Raw genomic sequence first — 19,167 nt, 5'->3', positions numbered from 1 at the left:
CTTTTTAAACAAAATCAGAATCAAAAAAAGGGCCATCTTCTCCTTCCACATGTCTAGAAAAGTGTCCACTGATGGGCCCAGAACTCGGATGTCTGTCCTGGGCAGCAGATAATGACAGAATCACCAGAGAAACAGGCAGGCCCTACCCTCATCTGTAGCTCTGAGGAATGTGGCACAGAAAGGCCGAGCTGAGAAGCTCATGTGAAAACTGGTCTTTTGGAATCCAGGGCTCGGCAGAGGCAAATAGCTCCACAACCCAGGACACGTCTGAGTCTCTCAAAGGCAACCCTGATGGAGATGGGCTCACAGACAGATGGTATAAGACACCCACGGAAACTCCCTGCTGCAAGAGGGGGTACAGGCAGCAAGTGGGTGAACAGGGCTTCCTCAGCCGTGAATGTGAAAGTGACTTTAAAACAGGTAGGTTTAATATGTTCAAGATACAAAAGCTATACTCAAATTCATAATACAAAAACAGGCCATTATGAAAAGAATGGAAAAAACTGAAACAGAGTCAGAATGTTATTTCTAAATTCCAGGGAGAAAAATACAGCTCTTTGAATAAAAAACTAAATAGATGGGATAAATGGTGGACTTTATACAATGAGGAATTATGAGCTGGCAGAGTGGAAACGATTTTCCATGACAATGACACAGCAGAAGGGGCCCGGAAAGAGCCCGGGAAGGGTCAGCCACGGAAGGTGGCCAGCCGGTGCGGACGCGCTCACTCTTACAGCGCGTTTCCGTGTGTGCTTTGCAAGACCGGCCCGTGAGCCCGGCCCAGATCCGCACCCAGGCCCCGGCGGCCCCCAGGCTCCCAGTACCGCCCCCAACGCTCCCCCGCCGCCGCCACACGGTGACCAGGGCGCTTACCTGGTTGCCTTCTGCCTCCCGGCTTTCTGGCTCTTCCTTTTTGTCCTCCAGAGACGGGGTTGTTCTCGTACACCCTTTCGTGAGGTCTCTTCCCTGCCCGCCTCGCGCTGGTAGGGAGCACCCGACCGTTTCTGGGCGCCTGGCGTTTCTGTAGCTCCCGCCGGCCGGCGCGGGCTGGTGAAGGGCGCTGGCGGCCTCCGGAAAGTCCCATGACCTGGGCTGGGGGCTGCGGTCTGGGTCTGAGGGGCATCTGGAAGGACTGCTCTCTGAACAACCCAAGTTGAAGGACGCACCGAGGGTTTCTTGGTCCAGTTCCTTCGATGCAGTTGCCTCTTGAGGCTGTTTCTGGCAAGACCCTGAGGTGAAGGACACAGCCATGCTGCCGGGATTGAAGGTCAAGGCGCTGCTGCTGTTCTGCCGTGGGAACCGGGGGGAGGAGCTGCTGGGCTCCGACTCGGTGGAGGAGTGGCTGCCAACGGAGACGTCCGAGTGGCTGCGGCGGGCGTTGTAGGGCTTCAGGAAGGAGCTGTACACAAAGCCTTTGGTGACTACGGGAGGAAAAACCAACAGGAGAGCTTTTAATGGAAGGGACGGCGGGCGGTCAACGGAGAAAAAAACTGTGGTTGAAAAGCTAGGCTGATAGGGAGAGACACAAAGTAAGATGCCTAGGGACAAAAATGCCGAGACATGCAATCCCAGGGGACAGCGTGGGGGGAGCGGACACAGCTCTGTCTACCTGCCAGCGCGCTCTCGTTACAACCTCCTACAGCGGAGTGACAGGGGCCCCTGCGGAGATTCGAGAAGGAATACAAATGGCCACTGAGGATGAGCATCCGAGGAAAATTTAACAGGGTATCTACACCATGGAAACAAAGGCTAGGAGAGACTTAACTAAGGATGTGTTCAGACATACGGAGCCTGGAAAAAGGGGATTTTAAAAACCATCCTCGCAGTGACCGGGCCCCTCAGATATGGCTGCCGGCCTTTTATCCGCCCGGAGCCCTTGCCTCTCCGCTTCTGGTCTGGGAACGTGGTGGACATACTGCGAGAACAGTCTAAGGTAGGAAGCGGTTTATCGGGGTATGTACAGAGCACACGATCGCTTTAATAAATTGCCTAAGACGATGACAGAGGGGGGCCCTCAGCTCAACCTTTTAAACCTAAAACACTGAAATCCTTGATCCACGGGAACATTTTTTTATAATATTAAGAAAGAAGTATCTGTCAAGGCAGGGACCCAGCACACGTAACCTCCATGCGAGCAAGGGCCATCTCGGTCTTCACCGTCCTTGTGTCTTCTGTACCTAAAAATATGCTGGCACACTTTTGTTACACCTGCTGAATGGGGGGGTCCCCTGGGCAGATGGCGAGGGGCAGAAGGTCTAACAGCTGATCCTAAGACTGTGGGCTTCCTGTCGCCACTCAGCAGGATGGCGTAGATAAAAGCCCCAAGGGTGGGACAGCTTCTTGGGCAGCCTGGATCTTTACTAGGAGTCCTTCTGTGAGCCCATCGGTGGCTTCCCCTGCCCATCGCCCTCCAACCTTGCCTTCCTCTCCCACTGCCAATCTCCAATCTTCTGGGTAAGCAGGAAGGGATGCGGGGGCGGGGGTGCGGGAATCCACAAAATACTTTCAAACTGAGAATGTCACAATTTTCCATTCCGGTGGTGTGATCAGAGATGGTTATGTACAGGCCCACAGTCCTTCTTTAAAATGCTGAGGACCAGATGGGTTTTGGAATTCAGACTTTGTGAATTTGGGAAAAGTAATCAAGTACGTACCCGGTTTATGGCATGATATCTCCAGCAGGGTCTGGGTCACCACCTCCTAATTAAACCCATTAATGTTTCTATAATGTGTGACTGTTCACATCAAAAAAGAGGCGTAACAATCATAAACAGCCTCACAACACTTTGCTCAGATTTTCCTACCAAATAAGTTCAGATCAGGGATGGTTTTGGCAAATGAGTTCTGGGGGTTGCCCTTTGTTTTTCAGAGCTTTTTGGATTTTTGGAATCGTGGAGAAATGACATGGATTATTATTTTTACTTTTCTTCAAATTTTGTACCCAACAAACCCTCCAACCCCCACCACCACCCCTGCTAGAAAAAAAGCTGTAAGCTATTTTTAAAGCCATTCCCCAGTCATGAGGTAAAACTGGTATGGAACAAAAAACTCAAAAAAGCAAACAAAAAATCCTTTCCTATAGGTTTTAAATTCACATGCTCTCAAAACCCATTTACAGAGCTTGGAAGAGGGCAGCTTCTTTCGTGGCTCACTTAGGACAGGTTGAGAGGGCCCGGGCCCCGGGGCCTCTGAGGCCCGAAGAGCTGTAAACCATGGCAAGATCCTGCAAGGTAAGAAACGGAGCCCTCTCTGGAATTTGTAAAAACAAAAACAAAACCGAAGACAGGGTTTGTTTTGATAATGACTTGGGCACTACACTCTCCCAAAATGGGCAAGAACTTGTAAGGTTATTTTTCCCCTTTAATCAAAGACTCTCTCTTTTTTTTTTTTTTTTTTTGGCCTAGATAGGATTCGGGTACAGCCAGAAATAACTTCTTCCTCATTTAGAGTTAGAGTAATCTGAGGTCTAACTTTCCTACCTCCATTGTCAATCAGCCAGCGGTTCTGACTGCCCATGGGGTCCTTTTTTTTGATCACGCCCACCAGGTCACCTTCCAGAAGTGAGACATCTAAGTCTTGAGCGGCGTTGAAGTTCCGTTCTGCTTGGAAGAGTTTTTCAGGGGGATACCTTGCCAGGAGGGAGGCCCGGAGTTCTTCCGACTGCAGCATGTAACTTGGCTGCAAGGCAACACAAGAGATACGATCGACAAGAGCCCTCCCCGGCCACATTTAATCCCAACTCACAGGCTGAGTCTCAGAAAAGGGGGCAATGACAGCCAGCCACTCGCTACTCCCATGGGATGTTTTCATGCCTGAGTCAGTCCAGGTGGCTGGGTAAAAATCATGGTCTTAGTTCATGCTTTAGTGCCTTGGTAGCTATTAGGAAAATTTAACACACACTTAAGTTTCATATCTGTTTATCTTGTGACAAAAAATGTGATTAAAGTGCCACGTGGGGCGCTGGCTGGCTCAGTCGGTAGAGAGTGCAACTCTTGATCTTGGAGTTGTGAGTTTGAGCCCCACACTGGGGGTAGAGATTACTTAAAAATAAAGTCTTAAAAAAAAAAAAGTGCCACCAAAAGAGTCAAAATATCTAAGTAATATTACAAGATCTTCTTCTATTTTGCTATATGAATTTAAACTGAGACTTTCCTTGACTTCCCTATCTATATAAAACGATTACTATTCGTAAGGATTAGAAAAAATAAAGGTAACAATAAATTTGATTCTCCCTTTTAAGGTAATATAAATTAATGCCTGTGAGATTATCTGGAGCGAACTGTGGTAAACAGAGATCAATAATCTTTTCGATTATGGCCCCACATAATCTGGAGTATCTTATCCTACTTTTCAAAATATGGCAAAATTGAGTTCTAAAAGCATGAAACTCCAGGTAAGAAAGCAGTCAGCCATGAACAGTTTGGCCATGTATCAGATAAGTACCTTTTCTTTCTTTTTCTTTTCCAAAGATTTTATTTTTATTTATTTGACAGAGAGAGCGAGCAAGTGAGAGCACACAAGCAGGGAGAGCAGCCGACAGAGGGAGAGGGAGAAGCAGACCTCCCGCTGAGCGGGGAGCCTGACGGGCCGATCCCAGGATCCCGGGATCATGACCCAAGCCGAAGGGAGAAGCCCAATGGACTGAGCCACCCTGGTGCCCCAGATAATTACCTTTTCCAATACATGATCAAACGCGGGGAAGCCTGGCAGAATTAACATGCCCTTAAATCAGTTTCCTTAATTAACCGGTCAAAGTATTAATATTAATCCTTTGCGAACTCCATTCACTGTATAGATTAAGACCTGAGAACGCTTTCCAGAAGGTGTTTTGACGTGCATAGCGAGTGTGAAAAAGCTCCGGGCGGTCACCAGGTGACCAGCCTTATCAGCCGCGATGCTGAGAGAGGGAGCCCAGGACAGATGAGAGAACTCACGACCTTAACCTGCCATGAACCTGCTGGGGGCAGAGCGGGGTCCATCGATAACCACGAGGACAGCTTAGTGGGCGGCGCTTACTACGGGCCGGGCCACCTCTAAGTGCCTTACGCCTGCGCACTCATCTGAACGTCGCAGTACCTCGCCCATGGAAGTAGGATAGCCGGGTTCTAGAGACGAGCAAGAGGCTGAGCGGCCTGCTCCGGGACGCGGGGCGAGTCACCTTCCAAGCCGGGCCTGAACCCCGCAGCTCCCACTCTCAGCCAAGCCCCCTCTTGGGCCCCCCACTCACCAGGCCCAGGAGTGGCTTCCGGGCCGACTGGCGGTCCACGGTCCTCCTCTCAAACGGCTTCCTGGCCGCCGGAAGCGACTCTGGGAAGAAGGTGAAAACCTGGAGCTGCTGCAGGACCCGGCTGTGCTCCTCATGGAAGATGGCGATGAGGTTTCCCTCTCTGCCGGCGACTTTAAGCAACTGGAGTGCGCGGGCGGCGAGAGAGAGAGAGAGAGAGAGAGAGAGAGACCGCGGATGAACGATCCCAGGCCCGGCCCGCAGCCCCGGCTCAGCTCCCCCTCGCTGGGCGCAACTGCCGGCGGGCCACCCGGCCTGGGGGGCACAGCTCCCGCGCCCCCACCGGCCGGCCCCCCCGCAGGCTGGCTCTCCCGGCTGCTCAGGGAGGAAAGGGCCGCTTGGAAGCCACAGGCCCCGGCGGGGGATGGAGAATTCCAAGTCGGACGGGCTTGACCTAATGACCCGCTTAATCTCTCTAGTTCGGAGGCGCTGTCCAGCCACCCAAGTGCGCCTCCCCAGGAGGACACGGGGCGAGCCCCCAGACTCCTCCAGGCGGGGGGCCGGCGGCCGCGGTCACGCACCGACAGCAGCGGCTTGAGCTGCTCCAGCGCGCGGCGCACGAAGTCGCAGTGGGCCTCGGCGTAGCCGTGCACGCAGTTGGCGAACAGCCCCTGCGCGAACTGGTGGAACTTGGGCAGCTCGTCCAGCAGCTGCGCGTTCAGGGCCTCGTAGTTGTTGCGGGCCGACTGCAGCTCCTCCAGGGTCTTCTTGTCCTTTAGCTTCTCCGCCCGTTCCGTGCAGTTGTAGAAGTCCAGAAGCTTATCGAAGCGTTTCTGCACCAGCTTGTGGGGCCCCGTGAACATGCTCAGCAGCTGATTGAGGGGAGAGATGACCAGCCGCTCTGTCCTCTCCTTCTGTGGGGACGAGAAAATCACACGGCTCGGCTGTTCCCTACCCCATATTTAGGGCTTCTGAGAAATAACGGACATAACGCCAGGTTCAGGTGCACGACACGAGGATCCAGTATTTGTATACACCGCAGAACGACCAGCACAGTAAGCCCAGTGAACACCCGTCACCACGCGTTTGTCCTGCTCTGAAATGGCCTTCAGGCGGATCTGTGATACCCTGTACCACCTGCTTTGCTGCTACGCACCAGCTAAACCCGAGCGGGTCGAACGGTGTTCTACTTACCCGCCCCCAGACGGACTCACGCATTTTTACAGCACGTCTCAACGTGTAACCTTCATCAATCGCACGCACACGCCAAAGAGTCTGCGAGCTGTGCTGAGCCCGCCTCGGCAAGTGCGAGATGACACACGTTCATGCGATCCTTGCGTTACAACCTGGCTGGGACAGTCTGTCGCGTATCACCTCTTATGTGCAAGGTCTACACGGCTTGAATTTAACCGAAGATGTAGCGGTTACATAAATCTGAGGTAGAGAAGCGTTCGTACACCCATGACGCCTCTTCTAATCATACCTGCTTGTTAACACCTGTTTCTACTTTTCAAAAGATTTTTCTCTTTAATTTGTTCTAGACGGGCAGCCAGCGAGGGTCAGGATACTGCCCCGTTAAGAACATACACAGGGACTTAGTCCGTTACTTTTACCTGTAAGTTCCCCAAGTATGAATGAATGCTTTCTTCAGTCTCAAGCCACCCAGAAATTTCCAAGAAACCTTCAAACCCCACTCATCACTTTTTCCTCACCATCAAACAATCCCACATCTATATTTAGAATTGCCAGAGCAATCTGGCCTTTAGTACCATCTTTATAAGGAAGCACGTGCGGTCTCAAAGATCCTTTGGTTCACTCTGAAACTATTCCTGAATATTCCTTTCTAAAGTTAGCGCTCCTGTAGTTTTCTTTCTTCAGAGTTATCAACAGTGATACCAGATGAAATTTCCCAGTTTTCCTGTCTCTTCAAACTAGACTGATCACAGGCTATAAAAAAAATCTCTGAATACCAGACGCCCAACCAGTCCTTTTAACCAATTAAAAGCCATTGTTCTGAATATAAAACCCCAATACGGATAGTGCTAGAAGATGACTGGTATTCCTGATGTACACAGCACGTCTCTGGAATGACCTTTTGCACAAGCTGGATGTTCAAGAACCCCAGGAAGACGACCACCCTACGAAAAGAGGGTTGAAGGAAGTCACTTACGAAGTTCGCGAAGAGCTGGTCACTGATGTAGCGATGCACCTTCTCGAACTGCTCCAAGTCTCTGTGTCCCTTCTCCATGCACACATCCCACATGCCCACGGCAGCCACCACTTTCACACACGCCGATTCCTGGAGCCAGTTAGAAACAAACGCAGTAAGACAGACAGAACTTTCTAGCCTTCACCATTCATCCTGGATAGCAGAAGGGAACAAAAAGCGTCCATAATTAAAAATTTTCTCTCTAGCGCAGTATTTTAGCTTTGAAACAAGCACACTCTCCTAAATTATGATTTATGAGGCACAGAGAAAAGCCCAAGACTCTTACTTATAGAAAAAAACGGTGAGGGTTTTTATCAGCTCTTTAGCATTTTTTTATGTTCCTAATTTGAGCCCAGATGATTCCTGCAGGATCACGATAATGAGCCATCACCTCTCCTCCTGCAAGTGTCGGCTCAGGCTGTGACGTTCTCAAAGGCAGCTGGCCACGACCCCATGCAGATTACAGCCCCACTGCCTGCACTCAGGGGCACCTGACTGCTGTCCTTTGTCGCTGCAGACGATGTAATTTACTGATGCTTGCTCACTGTCTCGATTTCCTTCCCACAACCCCCTAACGACATGTAAGCTCCAGGAGGGCAGGGATTTTTGTCTGTGGTGTTCGCTGACTCCATTATCATTTGCTGACTGAATGAATAAATAAGTAAATGCATAGTCAACTCTTCCTGACGGATCCTGACAGGTTTTAAATCCCAGGCTGTTTTCTCTGGCTACTTAACCAACGCTGGGTTCTCCCCTTCTTTAGTTTAAGTTAGGGGAATATTGGGTTGATATTTTGATATCAACCCAAATAAAATCTAAATGTACCAAAAACCCCCATTCATATTATTTCAAGGGCAGGAAGTCCCTAAGCAAAAACATCAGTGCCTCATACATTGGTTTGATTTTACAACATTTTATGACACTGGCAGACCTCTTGTCTTTATAGCCTATGCCTCTATGTGTAGACGTCGTGTTTCATCAGAAGGATAAATTGTGTAATCTTCCTAATTCCTCCTGAGTGGGAGAATGAATGTGAAACATAATGTCTTCTTATATTCTTTTAAAAAAATGTTGTGAAGTCTCAAAATAGTAGTCCCCGGGGCCAATGTAGTTACCACAGTATAGCCAATGTCCCTCAGCTTATGTTCCTGCCAGCTCGCTCGCTCTCAGTGGATCCAGCTAATTTTATTTGGCAGGGCTTTTCATTTTAGGTCAGTGATGACACTGTTCGACATTTCCTCCCTTCATTTCTGGTTAGCAGCCGGAACCAAACTGACCTCGCTATCAAATGGCTGTCGATGTTACATTATGTCCCACCCACTGCTATGGAGATAGGCCTTTTAAGAGCTGGGGACTCAGATATATGCTTGCTACACATTTAGAAAACATGGGGAGAAAACACCTAATAGGAGGGTATCGAAAGTAGAAGAATTGTAAGGGAAAGTCCTAGAGCAGGGAATACATTTGGGAGTTGTATCAACATTGTTTTTGCCAAATCTTTTTTTTTTTTAAGGATTTTATTTATTTATTCGACAGAGATAGAGACAGCCAGTGAGAGAGGGAACACAAGCAGGGGGAGTGGGAGAGGAAGAAGCAGGCTCATAGCAGAGGAGCCTGATGTGGGGCTCGATCCCGTAACGCTGGGATCACGCCCTGAGCCAAAGGCAGACGCTTAACCGCTGTGCCACCCAGGCGCCCGTTTTTGCCAAATCTCTTACTTTTAGCCACTGTGCTCCTAAAAAGTTTTATAAACCCTAATTTTTACCTAATCATATACTTAAAATGTGAAGGGAAAGAGTTTGCTATTTAGAAGAAATGCGGGGGGCATTTCAAATCACGGGGGTTATTTAATAAATGATGACAACTGGAAAAGCAGGTGAAAAAAAAAATCGCACTGGATCCCTACCTCAACCTTATACACTAAATTCCAGCTACATCAATGACTTCAACTTAAAAAAGTGAAATAATATAAATACTAAAACCTGGGAGATACTTATTATCTTGGAAAAAGAAAGACCTTTTCAAGTAGGACATAGATCTAAGAAGCCATAAAAGGAAAGTTCAGACCATGTAAACCTAAAAATTTTCTACACGGAGAAAATATCTAAGCAAACTCCAAAGTCAACAAACTAAGGGAGAAATAGTTGTAAACCACTGTCATCCACAAACAGCTATTCTATCTTCTCCAACTATACAGACGTACTACAAATCAATAAGAGAAAGAGCATCAAATCAATAAATAAGAGCCTCAAAATACAGACAAAGCAACAGACAAAGGAATTAACGACTTAAAGATAGGAAAATATCTTCAACTTCATTCATAAGGAATGCAAATTTAAACTATATGGAAATAGCATTTTTAACCTATCTTGCAAAAAGAAGACATCTGGATTTTGGTGACACTGTGTGCTAGTAAGGGATGGGGAAATCGTTTCGTCACTACTGATAGTCTTCCCTGGAACAATGTCTATGAAATTTGATAACAGCAAAATGCACACGCTGCATGATTTGGCTCAGCAAATCTAATACCCTGGTCTTCAGAGACCCTCACAGATCAGAAAATGATGTAGCTACCAGGATATTCCTTGTGCCAATATATCTAATCGTTTGCCAACTACAAATAAATGTCCATCAAAAGGGGACAAGTTAAATATGTTAGGACACATCCATATAATTAAATACTGAGCAGTTGTTAAGAAAGCCGTTCTGTGTGCATAGGCATAGAATGACTCCCAAAATACTATTATGTGCAAAACCCAAGATACTCAACAGTATCTCTCTCTCTCTCACACATGCGCACGCACGATTATCTCTGATGAGAAAAGAATCTGATTAATGCAGACCGTGTTCCTAGAAGGTGCCTAGGAGATGGGCTGGAGGAAGAATTATTTTCACTTTTTACTTATCCCCTTGGTACCTTTTGAATTTGGACCATTTTCCTTTTTTTTTTTTTTTTTTTTTAGAAAGCAGAGGATCTCTTTTTAAGAAAACAGTTTCACAGGAAGAGATTTTCATGTGTGAGGGACAGCGGGACATGACAGGCTCACATAAACACCATTCTGGGAAGCCCACAGGGGAAGGAGACACCCGAACAGAAAGGAGTCTAGTCCCGTCTCTGACCATGACTCAAACATGCCTGACCTCCTCAGCCCCCCCAGCTCTCCAGACCTGTTCACGCAGAAAACGACTTTAGAGGCCTTGAGTACAGCAACTAAGTTAGACGGAAATTAACATTATTATGAGAAAGCGTGCCTCCGATCGGAACCATTCTTGTATTATTTGATCTTCCAAATGATCTTGACATAATGAACTGTGACAAGTGCTTCACAATAACTGGACAGAGGAGATGGCAAGAAAAAGGTGGTGGGGGGCGCCTGGGTGGCTCAGTTGTTAAGCGTCTGCCTTCGGCTCAGGGCGTGATCCCAGGGTCCTGGTATCAAGCCCCGCATTGGGCTCCTCCGCTGGGAGCCTGCTTCTTCCTCTCCCACTCCCCCTGCTTGTGTTCCCTCTCTCGCTGGCTGTCTCTCTCTGTCAAATAAATAAATAAAATCTTTAAAAGAAAAAAAAGAAAAAGGTGGTGGGAAGGTCAGTGACCGCAAGAGGGAGGAAGGAGCCGGGCCGCTCTAGAATTCATTCAGCGTGCTCATCTTCCGATCGCTGTCGCCTCTTAAATAACCTACCGGACTTCCAGGAACAAGTATGTCAGGGCACAGTGGTCATCTGAGTCCAGATTATTCAACACGCATCCCACAATATGCTGACGAGCAGGAGAACGGATGGAACTGCACCCAATGTGATTCTAAGCAGAGCGCGGCCTTCACTCACCCGGATATGCTGGAGGTAGAGAGACAGGTCTCGGATAAAAGATTTGATCAATCTTTCTTGCATTCGGAAGTTCTTTTCTGTTTCTTCAAATGCTTCATCTTTGATCTGTTCAAAATAAGTGCTGTTAGCAGATCTGGATTCTCCCTCAATCTATCCTATTGGCAAAAGTATCTTTCTTAAAAATATCTTTTGTCTAAATTTTAAGCCTTTGATGTTTCCCTGAATCATACTGAATTGAACTGAAATACCTCTATGTGACCTTGAAAGATCAAAATACACACGGGCCCTCCTGCCTTCACACCTTACTCTCCCTGCTCCTGATGGGAAGACGTGCTTTGCTGTGGTCAGGACACTCTCTTCCTGTCCCCGGTGACACACTTGTTCACCCTGGTGCCGTGGCTCGAGCTGTCCCCTTGCCTGATATGCCCTCCCCTGTTCCTATGCCAAACTGCCTTTCTTTGAGGCTTAGATTAAATCTATTGTCAAATGAAGCTCAGCGTCCCGCGACTCCTGTTTTCCCAAGCACTGCCGCGTGCGGAGAACAAACTCCAGCCCTTGGCAGCGGACTGTCTTGTAGCTGCCACTTCCCACGAACTGCGTGCCGCATGTAGGCTCTAGCGTGAAGCCTGGTGACTCCGACCCGCTCTCAGCAATGCGGATCAGTGTTTCCAAATTACTCAATTTCTCAGACTTGACTTTTTTAAATTTGTGACATGCTGTGTTGAACTACGGTGATCTCTTAAATCCCTTCTAGCTTCATGTCTACAGTTTGGTCTCCCCAAATACATCATCACAAGCTCCCGGTGGGTGTCTAGAACCACAGTAACCACTATACGGTGACCCATTTGGCCTCCAGATCCGCCTTTGCGCGCAGGGTAAGCGGCTCTGCGCGGCACGGCTGGGGGCTGGGGGGTGGATTCGCACACGCAGCAGCCGCAGCGTCCCGCACCCGCCAGCTGGCAAACACCGCAAGACGTACTAAGAGGGGAGTCCTGCCAGTCGCTACCGTGCAGGCTGCCCTGTGGAACCCCAAAACGTTGCCGGAGCTGTGGGTGCGAACCTCACCTGCGGAGCAAAGCCAGTGAGGTGTTTCAGGTGACTGCTAACGCGGTTGGATTTCTTGATGATGGAGTGGATGTTCAGTTTGGAAATTTTCTCCATGAGGCTGTCTTCATCACCCTTCCGGTACTTGAGGACTAGGGAGTGAGTCAAGAAAGCCCTTCTCTGACCATGGACAGACTACCAAACGAGCCACAAGATGAGATCAACAACCCAAACTAGGGACAAGCATGCATGCAGGTCACCACCACGGACAGACGGAATACGTGACGAAGCACAGATGGCACACACTGGGGGGGTCGGGAGGAAAGGGACCAGAGGGGTCAGGAGAAGGGTCTAAGATTTGGAGTCGGGGAAACCTCTGAGCTCAATGCCTGGGTCCGTCATTTCATCAAGGTGTGGCCTTCTAGAAGTCATTTAACTCCTCTGAGCCTCATTTTGTTTTCCAATAAAATGTAGAAAGAAACACAGCTGCTTTATAAGACCCTCTTAAATGGTCTTGTGTATAAACGAGATATTTATATCCAATTGTCTCACATAGTAAAATGCTACACAGGAGTTGTGATCAACTATTGTGTCATACCTTAGGCACAATCTCTAGAAAAGTCTGGAGACATGAGAAGGGTCACAAGAAGATTGGGTGGTACTACACAGGCACACTCGGTTGTTGTAGGAGATGAAGACATTACATTAGGAAATACGAACCAGAGAGGGAGACAAACCATAAGAGACTCCTCTAACTCCAGGAAACAAGCTGAGGGTTGCTGGAGGGAAGGGGGACGGGGTAACTGGGGGATGGGCATTAAGGGGGGCACGTGATGGAATGAGCCCTGTGTGTTCTATAAGACTGATGAGTCACCGAACTGTACCTCTGAAACCAATAATACACTATATGTTAATTAACTGAATTTAAATTTTTAAAAAGGGGGGGTTCCTGGGTGGCTCAGTCAGTTAGGCATCTGCCTCCAGCTCCGGTCATGATCCCAGGGTCCCAGAATCGAGCCCCACATCAGGCTTCCCGCTCAGCGGGGAGTCTGCTTCTCCCTCTGACCCTCCTCACCTTGTGCTCTCACACTCTCCCTCTCTCCCAAATAAATAAATAAAATATTTAAGAAAAATAAATGAACATAATAAATCTAAAAGAGGAAAAAAAAAAAAAGGCGCTAGGAACCAAGACAAAGGGCTAGATGGCCTGAGGGCTTTAAGAGCCCCATCAACACAGCACACCAATGTGGGCGATGTGGTGGGCGGAAGCCAGAGAAAGAGGTTATACTATTATACAGAGTCTTCGACGATACGACTAACGAAGCAATTTAGCATGGTCACCATGCTATACTCATCAAGGGTTCAAATTAGAGCCTCCCAAGAGGTTTGATGAAAGAGAAAAGAAACGATTCAGTTCCTTCCACGTTGTAAAGAAAGCGCTGGGTGGTTTGCTACTGACTACACGGCGCTGGGGGCGGAGCTCAGACCAGAGAGGAGTCACGAGACCCAGAGACTGGGGAAGGGGGGGTTTCTGAAAGAAGAGTTAAAGTTCTGCCTTAAGCGGAAGTAGTGAAACATCCGACACGACATGCAGGAAAACAAGTCTAAGCACAGCTGGAAAGGCTTGCCTCCCAGGAGCGGAGAAAGCCATCACCGGCACCCAGGAGCCACTCCGCGTGCCCCTGGGAAAGACTCATTGCTACAAGCCTGACCACAGGGGCCTTACTTCCATAGTCCACGGCTGTACTTTCATTATGTTATTGCCTGCCTTTTCATACCCCGTTACCCCCGTTCTGCCACCATTTCTGCAGCAGAGCCCTCCTACCCACCCTCTGCCCTGCCCATCTCTGGTGAAGGAGTAATTCCTCTGAGGAGGAGAGCATTCCCAAGGGCATACCTCCTTTTCTGCAAGTATGCTGTTCTTACCCAGGTCCTTTCGACGTTTATATTCATTAATGTTCACGTTGATCTCCTTGACTGCAAGGACTGCGTTGGTTAAGGGCGCTTTATCGGGGTGGGATTCTGGCGTGGAATTCAGCAACTCCATGAGCAGCAGTGGGTAGCGCATTACCCTCTGGACCGGTTTGATGAGGAAGGAGCCTAGGTTAATGTAATTTGTGCATCCCCTCATAGAGAAGGAAAAAGAGACCTTTAATCAAATGTCCATGATACAGGGCCTGTTGGTAATGTACGTGGTTCTTAAATATAGCTCTGTTCTCTCACCCTCCTTTCCAATTTCTTTCATTCAGCAAATATTTTCTGGGCACCTAATAAATACCAGGTACTGTTGTAGGTGCTAGGGATTTAGTGGAAGGAGACAGGCAACAAACATTGTAGGAAGTAGCATTTGGTGGTAAGCGCTACGGAGAAAAATACAGCAAAGGAGGTCTGCTTCTAGGTTTCTGTCTGTAAGAAAATAAAGAAATGAGCTTGTGCATCAAGGGCGAGGGACTTACCATTCCGTGTACAGGCTCCTACGGGGCCGCGAGCATGAAAAGAAAACAGACAGCTGCTTAGAGGTAATGCTAAATGCCGATTATCACATTCTTCACAGAATATATTAGTTCAACTAATGCTTATCAGTTGGGCAGACAAAAAAAAAAAATCACATGGGATAAAGGGAAATTATGAGTATCTATGGAGCCATCTCTAAGATAAAGAGTTATTTAAGCCCCTAACTTCATTTCAATCTACTCAGACATATGTTGTATCCTTATAACCTAAATCCAGGAGAATCTCACCGGCAGGTCAGGAATAAGTGAATTGGGTCTTCTTACCTATGCTCTTGTCGGTTTGGACCAAACTATCTCCTCCCTGGCCGCTTCCTACCTGAAATGCTGACTTAATATTTTGTATCTACAGATACAAAGTGGGAAGCCACTGAAGATTTTCAAGGGAAAAGGCAATATGATGACAGAAGAGCAAGTTACATAACAGGACCTATAACAACATATCATTTATGATTTAAAAAAGTTGAGGTCATAAGAAGTCTAGACCTATGCACGGACTGACTTCTCAAAGGCAGAACTAAAGAATTATGATGGAAGCCCAGTGGGGTCAAAACTCCTACTTGAGATCTGCCAAGGAGTCCTGAAGATGCTTCTGGATCTTCTCATCCTTCTCGTAGATTTCTAGCAGTGAAATGGCCTCATCGTGATTCTGGCAGTAAACCTTGTACGTTCCCTCAAGCTCGTCCCGGTGATCGAGAAACACAGGCCCTTTGGAATATATGTAAACATACAGTGTTGTTTAGTCACTTTCTTCTCCGTTGCCTCAATGTCGAGTGGATAACCAACTTTTATCAGTTAAATCCTAGCACAAGAAATGATAATGAGACTAAACACCCAATTTATAATTTCCATGACATAGCTCAAAATTATATTTATTTAAAGCAAAATTTAAGAGAACCATGTCATCACATATTTATTCTTCAGCGCATGCACGCGTGCGCGCACACACACACGCAGCTGGTCCCGGAAACCGCCTCCCGTCCCTTTCCAGGCAGGCAGAGGCGTTTACAAGGGCTCCCCGCAGAAGGTCAGAACGGCCAGGCCCTCACTCTCTAAGCCCCAGGGAAACCACAGCAGCAGCAGTTTCTAACTTTTTCTTTGTGCATGAATTAAATACACCAGACTATAAATGAAGTTTATTATATTAAAATACCTATAATATATAAAAAAAAAAAAAACCCAGATCTGTGATAGAGTAACACGTGTACATCTTCTTTAAACAGCACAACACAGGGACGCCTGGGTGGCACAGCGGTTAAGCGTCTGCCTTCGGCTCAGGGCGTGATCCCGGCGTACCGGGATCGAGCCCCACATCAGGCTCCTCCGCTAGGAGCCTGCTTCTTCCTCTCCCACTCCCCCTGCCTCTGTTCCATCTCTCGCTGGCTGTCTCTATCTCTCAAATAAATAAAATCTTAAAAAAAAACAAAAACAAAAAAATGTAGCTGTAAATCTAACAACCACCGCAACGGCTCTTCCTCCGCGGACTCCCTGTCCTTCCTGCTTCAGCTCGCGCTGCGGCCGCTTGCCCCCCACTCCTCTCCTAAAACGCGACCCCGCTCGGCGCCGCCCGCGACCCTTCCGACCAGCTGCGTGGGCAGCACACCCCGCCACGGAACCCAGCTGCTCTCCCCACAATGCCCCCTCCGTTCTCAGGCGCCGTCCTATGGAACGCTCTGCTTTCGCGGAGCTCAGTTTTCATTTCTATTAAATCTACGTCTTTAGTTACTGCTCCTTTCTGTGAGAGAAACTTGACTTTTTTCATAAACATCGCACTCATGCTGCCCCCTCCGCGGCGGCCTCACTTCTGTCTGTCCCCGCAGCTCAGCAGCACGGCAGTGCACCGGGCTGGCCGCCTTCCCGACCTTCGGGACACTTCGGGAGCCCGGACCACCCACGGCTCTTTACCCACTATCCGCCTGCCTTCTCCTCTCACGTTATTCCTTCCCGCCCTCCCCTAGACAGTCCCAGAACCGTCACGGTCACACGGCTGCCGCACGACCTCCACTCGCTCTTAACTCCCCCGTCGGGACCACTCTCAAGCAATCACCGACTAGCAAAGCTACACCTTAATTTCCGGGGTCCTTCAAACTGTGGGTCACAACCCATAAATGGGTCATGAATCTACTCTGTGGGTCACATTCAGTACTTTAGGGAAATAAAATGGCATAGAAGAGAAAATCTCAGGAAACACTGGACACAGTCAAAGCACGCGCGCACACACACAAGTCCTGCGTCACGATGTAAAATAGATTCCTTTCTGTGAGATAGGTGTAAAATAACCTAAAAACCCATCCCTTCCACATTACTACATACCCAGAGTCTCCTGATGCTTTTTTCTCATCTCCTTACTCAGCCAAGCCCTGAGCACGTCCCGCTCTTTCCCTCCTCACTAGATCTGTGCTGCCTGCAGGAGAATCCCTCCCCAGTCAGACTACTAATGCGAATTCCGCGCTGCTTTGGCCAGCACCTGCATTACCTTGGTTTTTTGCAAGTTACCCCCTCTCTGTCTACTTTCACCATTTCTATTCCCGGGTCATAAAACGGCTTGGAAGGTACAAAGCTGACGGGGGGGGGGGGGGGGGGGGGAGGGGGGGGGCTAGTGTAGAACAGTTTGAATAATTCCCTGCCACTTGTGTGATTTTACAAAATGGGGATCGGGGCCCAGGGTAAAGAAACATATATGTAACCGCTGGTACACGGTGAACTCTCTGGAAGGCGGGCGACAGAAGAAAACTAGTAACAGCGGGTGCTTCTGGTTTGAAGAGCTGCCGGCTAGGGAATGGGTAAGAGCTTTATCATTAAATAGTTCTTTGTAACTTTCTGTGTGCCATGGAATGCATCAAAAATAAGTTAAATTAGAAATATATTAAAATAAAAAACAAAGCAATATATTAAAATAAACTCGACCTCCCCAGAAATTGCTTATGCAACGCATGCCAACCTGCCCTTTGCTAGTAGCAGAGGCTCGCCAAAGCTTTAACCTGCCCGCATTCTGTTCCTGCGTCCATTCCTCTCCCAGGTGAGTCGGGTAAACACTGCCTAGTTTAAGCCAACATCACGATCCCATTCTCCTTTCCAGTGATCAGCTTAGGCATATGCTTGTGACCCAGTTCTGGCCAATGAGAAATAAAGAGAAATCTGGTAGGAGAGCACTGGGAAAGCTTTGCTCACTCTTAAATGACACAGGGTTACTTTCCCTTCTGCTGGATGTTGTCATGTATGTAGGGGGACGGCTAGAACTGTGGTAGCATCTTGTGACCGTGATCCTAGGAAAACGGCAAATGGTAGGATGTCCCTTCCAATGTTGTACCAGAGCTGGTCTGTGTGACCAACAGAAGATGGCAGAAGTGACGGATTAGGTTAGAGAAGACACTGGGACTCCCATCTTGAGCGTTCCCACCCTCTTGGGTCACTCACTGGTGAAAGCCAGCTGCCATGTCCTGAGGACAGTCCACGGAGAGGCTCAAAGGGCAAGGAACTAGGGCCTCAGGAACTGAGTGAGCTTCCTTGGAAGTGGATCCTTGAGCCCCAGGACCCAGGCCAACAGCTTGACCACCCTCACGAGAGACCCTGAGCCAGCACTGCCCAGCTAAGCCACTCCCAGACTCCTCGGCCACAGGCACTGGGGGATAATGCTGGTTCTGATTTAAAGCTGCTAAGTTTGGGTACAGTTTGTTACACAGTGATAGATAACTAATACAGTTCTTTTGTTGATTAAAAACAGATGACTGTTTTTCAAACATTTTTGACAATGACCCACGAGTGACATTTTAAATCATGACTCAGTATACTTATATGTAGAGTTGAAATAAGTGTCAAAAAACTGTAGCTGTGCTTATCCGTTATAGTACATTCTGATATTTTCTATATTATTTTATTGAAAAAATATATACCAGGTGCAACCTGCTCTAGTGATCTCATGACCCACCAACAGGCTGCAACCATCAGTCTAGAAAACTCACCCTCTGTGACATCTAAAATCTCTTCTATTGCTAACGTCCTGCGGTGCCTCAAAGTAGGTGTAGATAAAAGGGGAAGCAGAGGGCCAAGTGACCTCTGAGCTAAGTAGCCTGAGCTTCATTTTCCCACTTAGTACCAGCAGGGCTGCTTCACCCCTTACCTCCTACCCGTGAAGTTTAACAAAAAGGGGGGGGGGGGCTGCTTCTGAAGCAACAGCAGGAGCTCATACCTACAGCATCGCTGATTTCCAGATCGGCCAATAACTGCTTTGAGACCTTAATCACCATCTGCATATTTCCAAAAAGTCCTTCAAAGTCAATGTTTGGTATCTGAGAAAGGGAAACAAAAGGTAAAGACGCATGGAAATGACATTAATGGCATGCCATTCATACTAG

The 19,167-nt window shown here is 48.1% G+C and overlaps 1 protein-coding gene and 1 long non-coding RNA gene across 5 annotated transcripts in view; one reads left to right on the top strand and one right to left on the bottom strand.

Moving 5' to 3' along the window:
- The window catches only part of DNMBP (dynamin binding protein), a 105,815-nt gene that overhangs the window by 2,083 nt on the left and 84,565 nt on the right, over positions 1 to 19,167 (bottom strand). For all 4 annotated transcript variants that reach the window (XM_045784319.2, XM_045784336.2, XM_045784329.2 and 1 more), the window contains 11 exons: positions 19,002 to 19,101; positions 15,373 to 15,520; positions 14,759 to 14,776; positions 14,229 to 14,428; positions 12,324 to 12,454; positions 11,259 to 11,363; positions 7,395 to 7,523; positions 5,806 to 6,138; positions 5,228 to 5,407; positions 3,480 to 3,678; positions 874 to 1,421 (listed from right to left, as the gene is read on the bottom strand). In XM_045784319.2, the coding sequence (XP_045640275.2) occupies positions 874 to 1,421; positions 3,480 to 3,678; positions 5,228 to 5,407; positions 5,806 to 6,138; positions 7,395 to 7,523; positions 11,259 to 11,363; positions 12,324 to 12,454; positions 14,229 to 14,428; positions 14,759 to 14,776; positions 15,373 to 15,520; positions 19,002 to 19,101 (2,091 nt within the window). The remainder of the gene's footprint in view (positions 1 to 873; positions 1,422 to 3,479; positions 3,679 to 5,227; positions 5,408 to 5,805; positions 6,139 to 7,394; positions 7,524 to 11,258; positions 11,364 to 12,323; positions 12,455 to 14,228; positions 14,429 to 14,758; positions 14,777 to 15,372; positions 15,521 to 19,001; positions 19,102 to 19,167) is intronic.
- On the top strand, positions 1,421 to 15,990 carry LOC148109781 (uncharacterized). The gene is made up of 2 exons (XR_015724752.1): positions 1,421 to 1,933; positions 15,165 to 15,990. It is a non-coding gene; the product is annotated as an uncharacterized LOC148109781 (long non-coding RNA).

This window comes from Ursus americanus, chromosome 6 (genome assembly GCF_024610735.1).
Source record: "Ursus americanus isolate L20-20 chromosome 6, mUrsAme1.1.p, whole genome shotgun sequence".
Lineage (NCBI taxonomy): Eukaryota > Metazoa > Chordata > Mammalia > Carnivora > Ursidae > Ursus > Ursus americanus.
The sequence above is the reverse complement of the archived record's forward strand: the minus strand, read 5'-3'. Positions and strand labels throughout refer to the sequence as shown.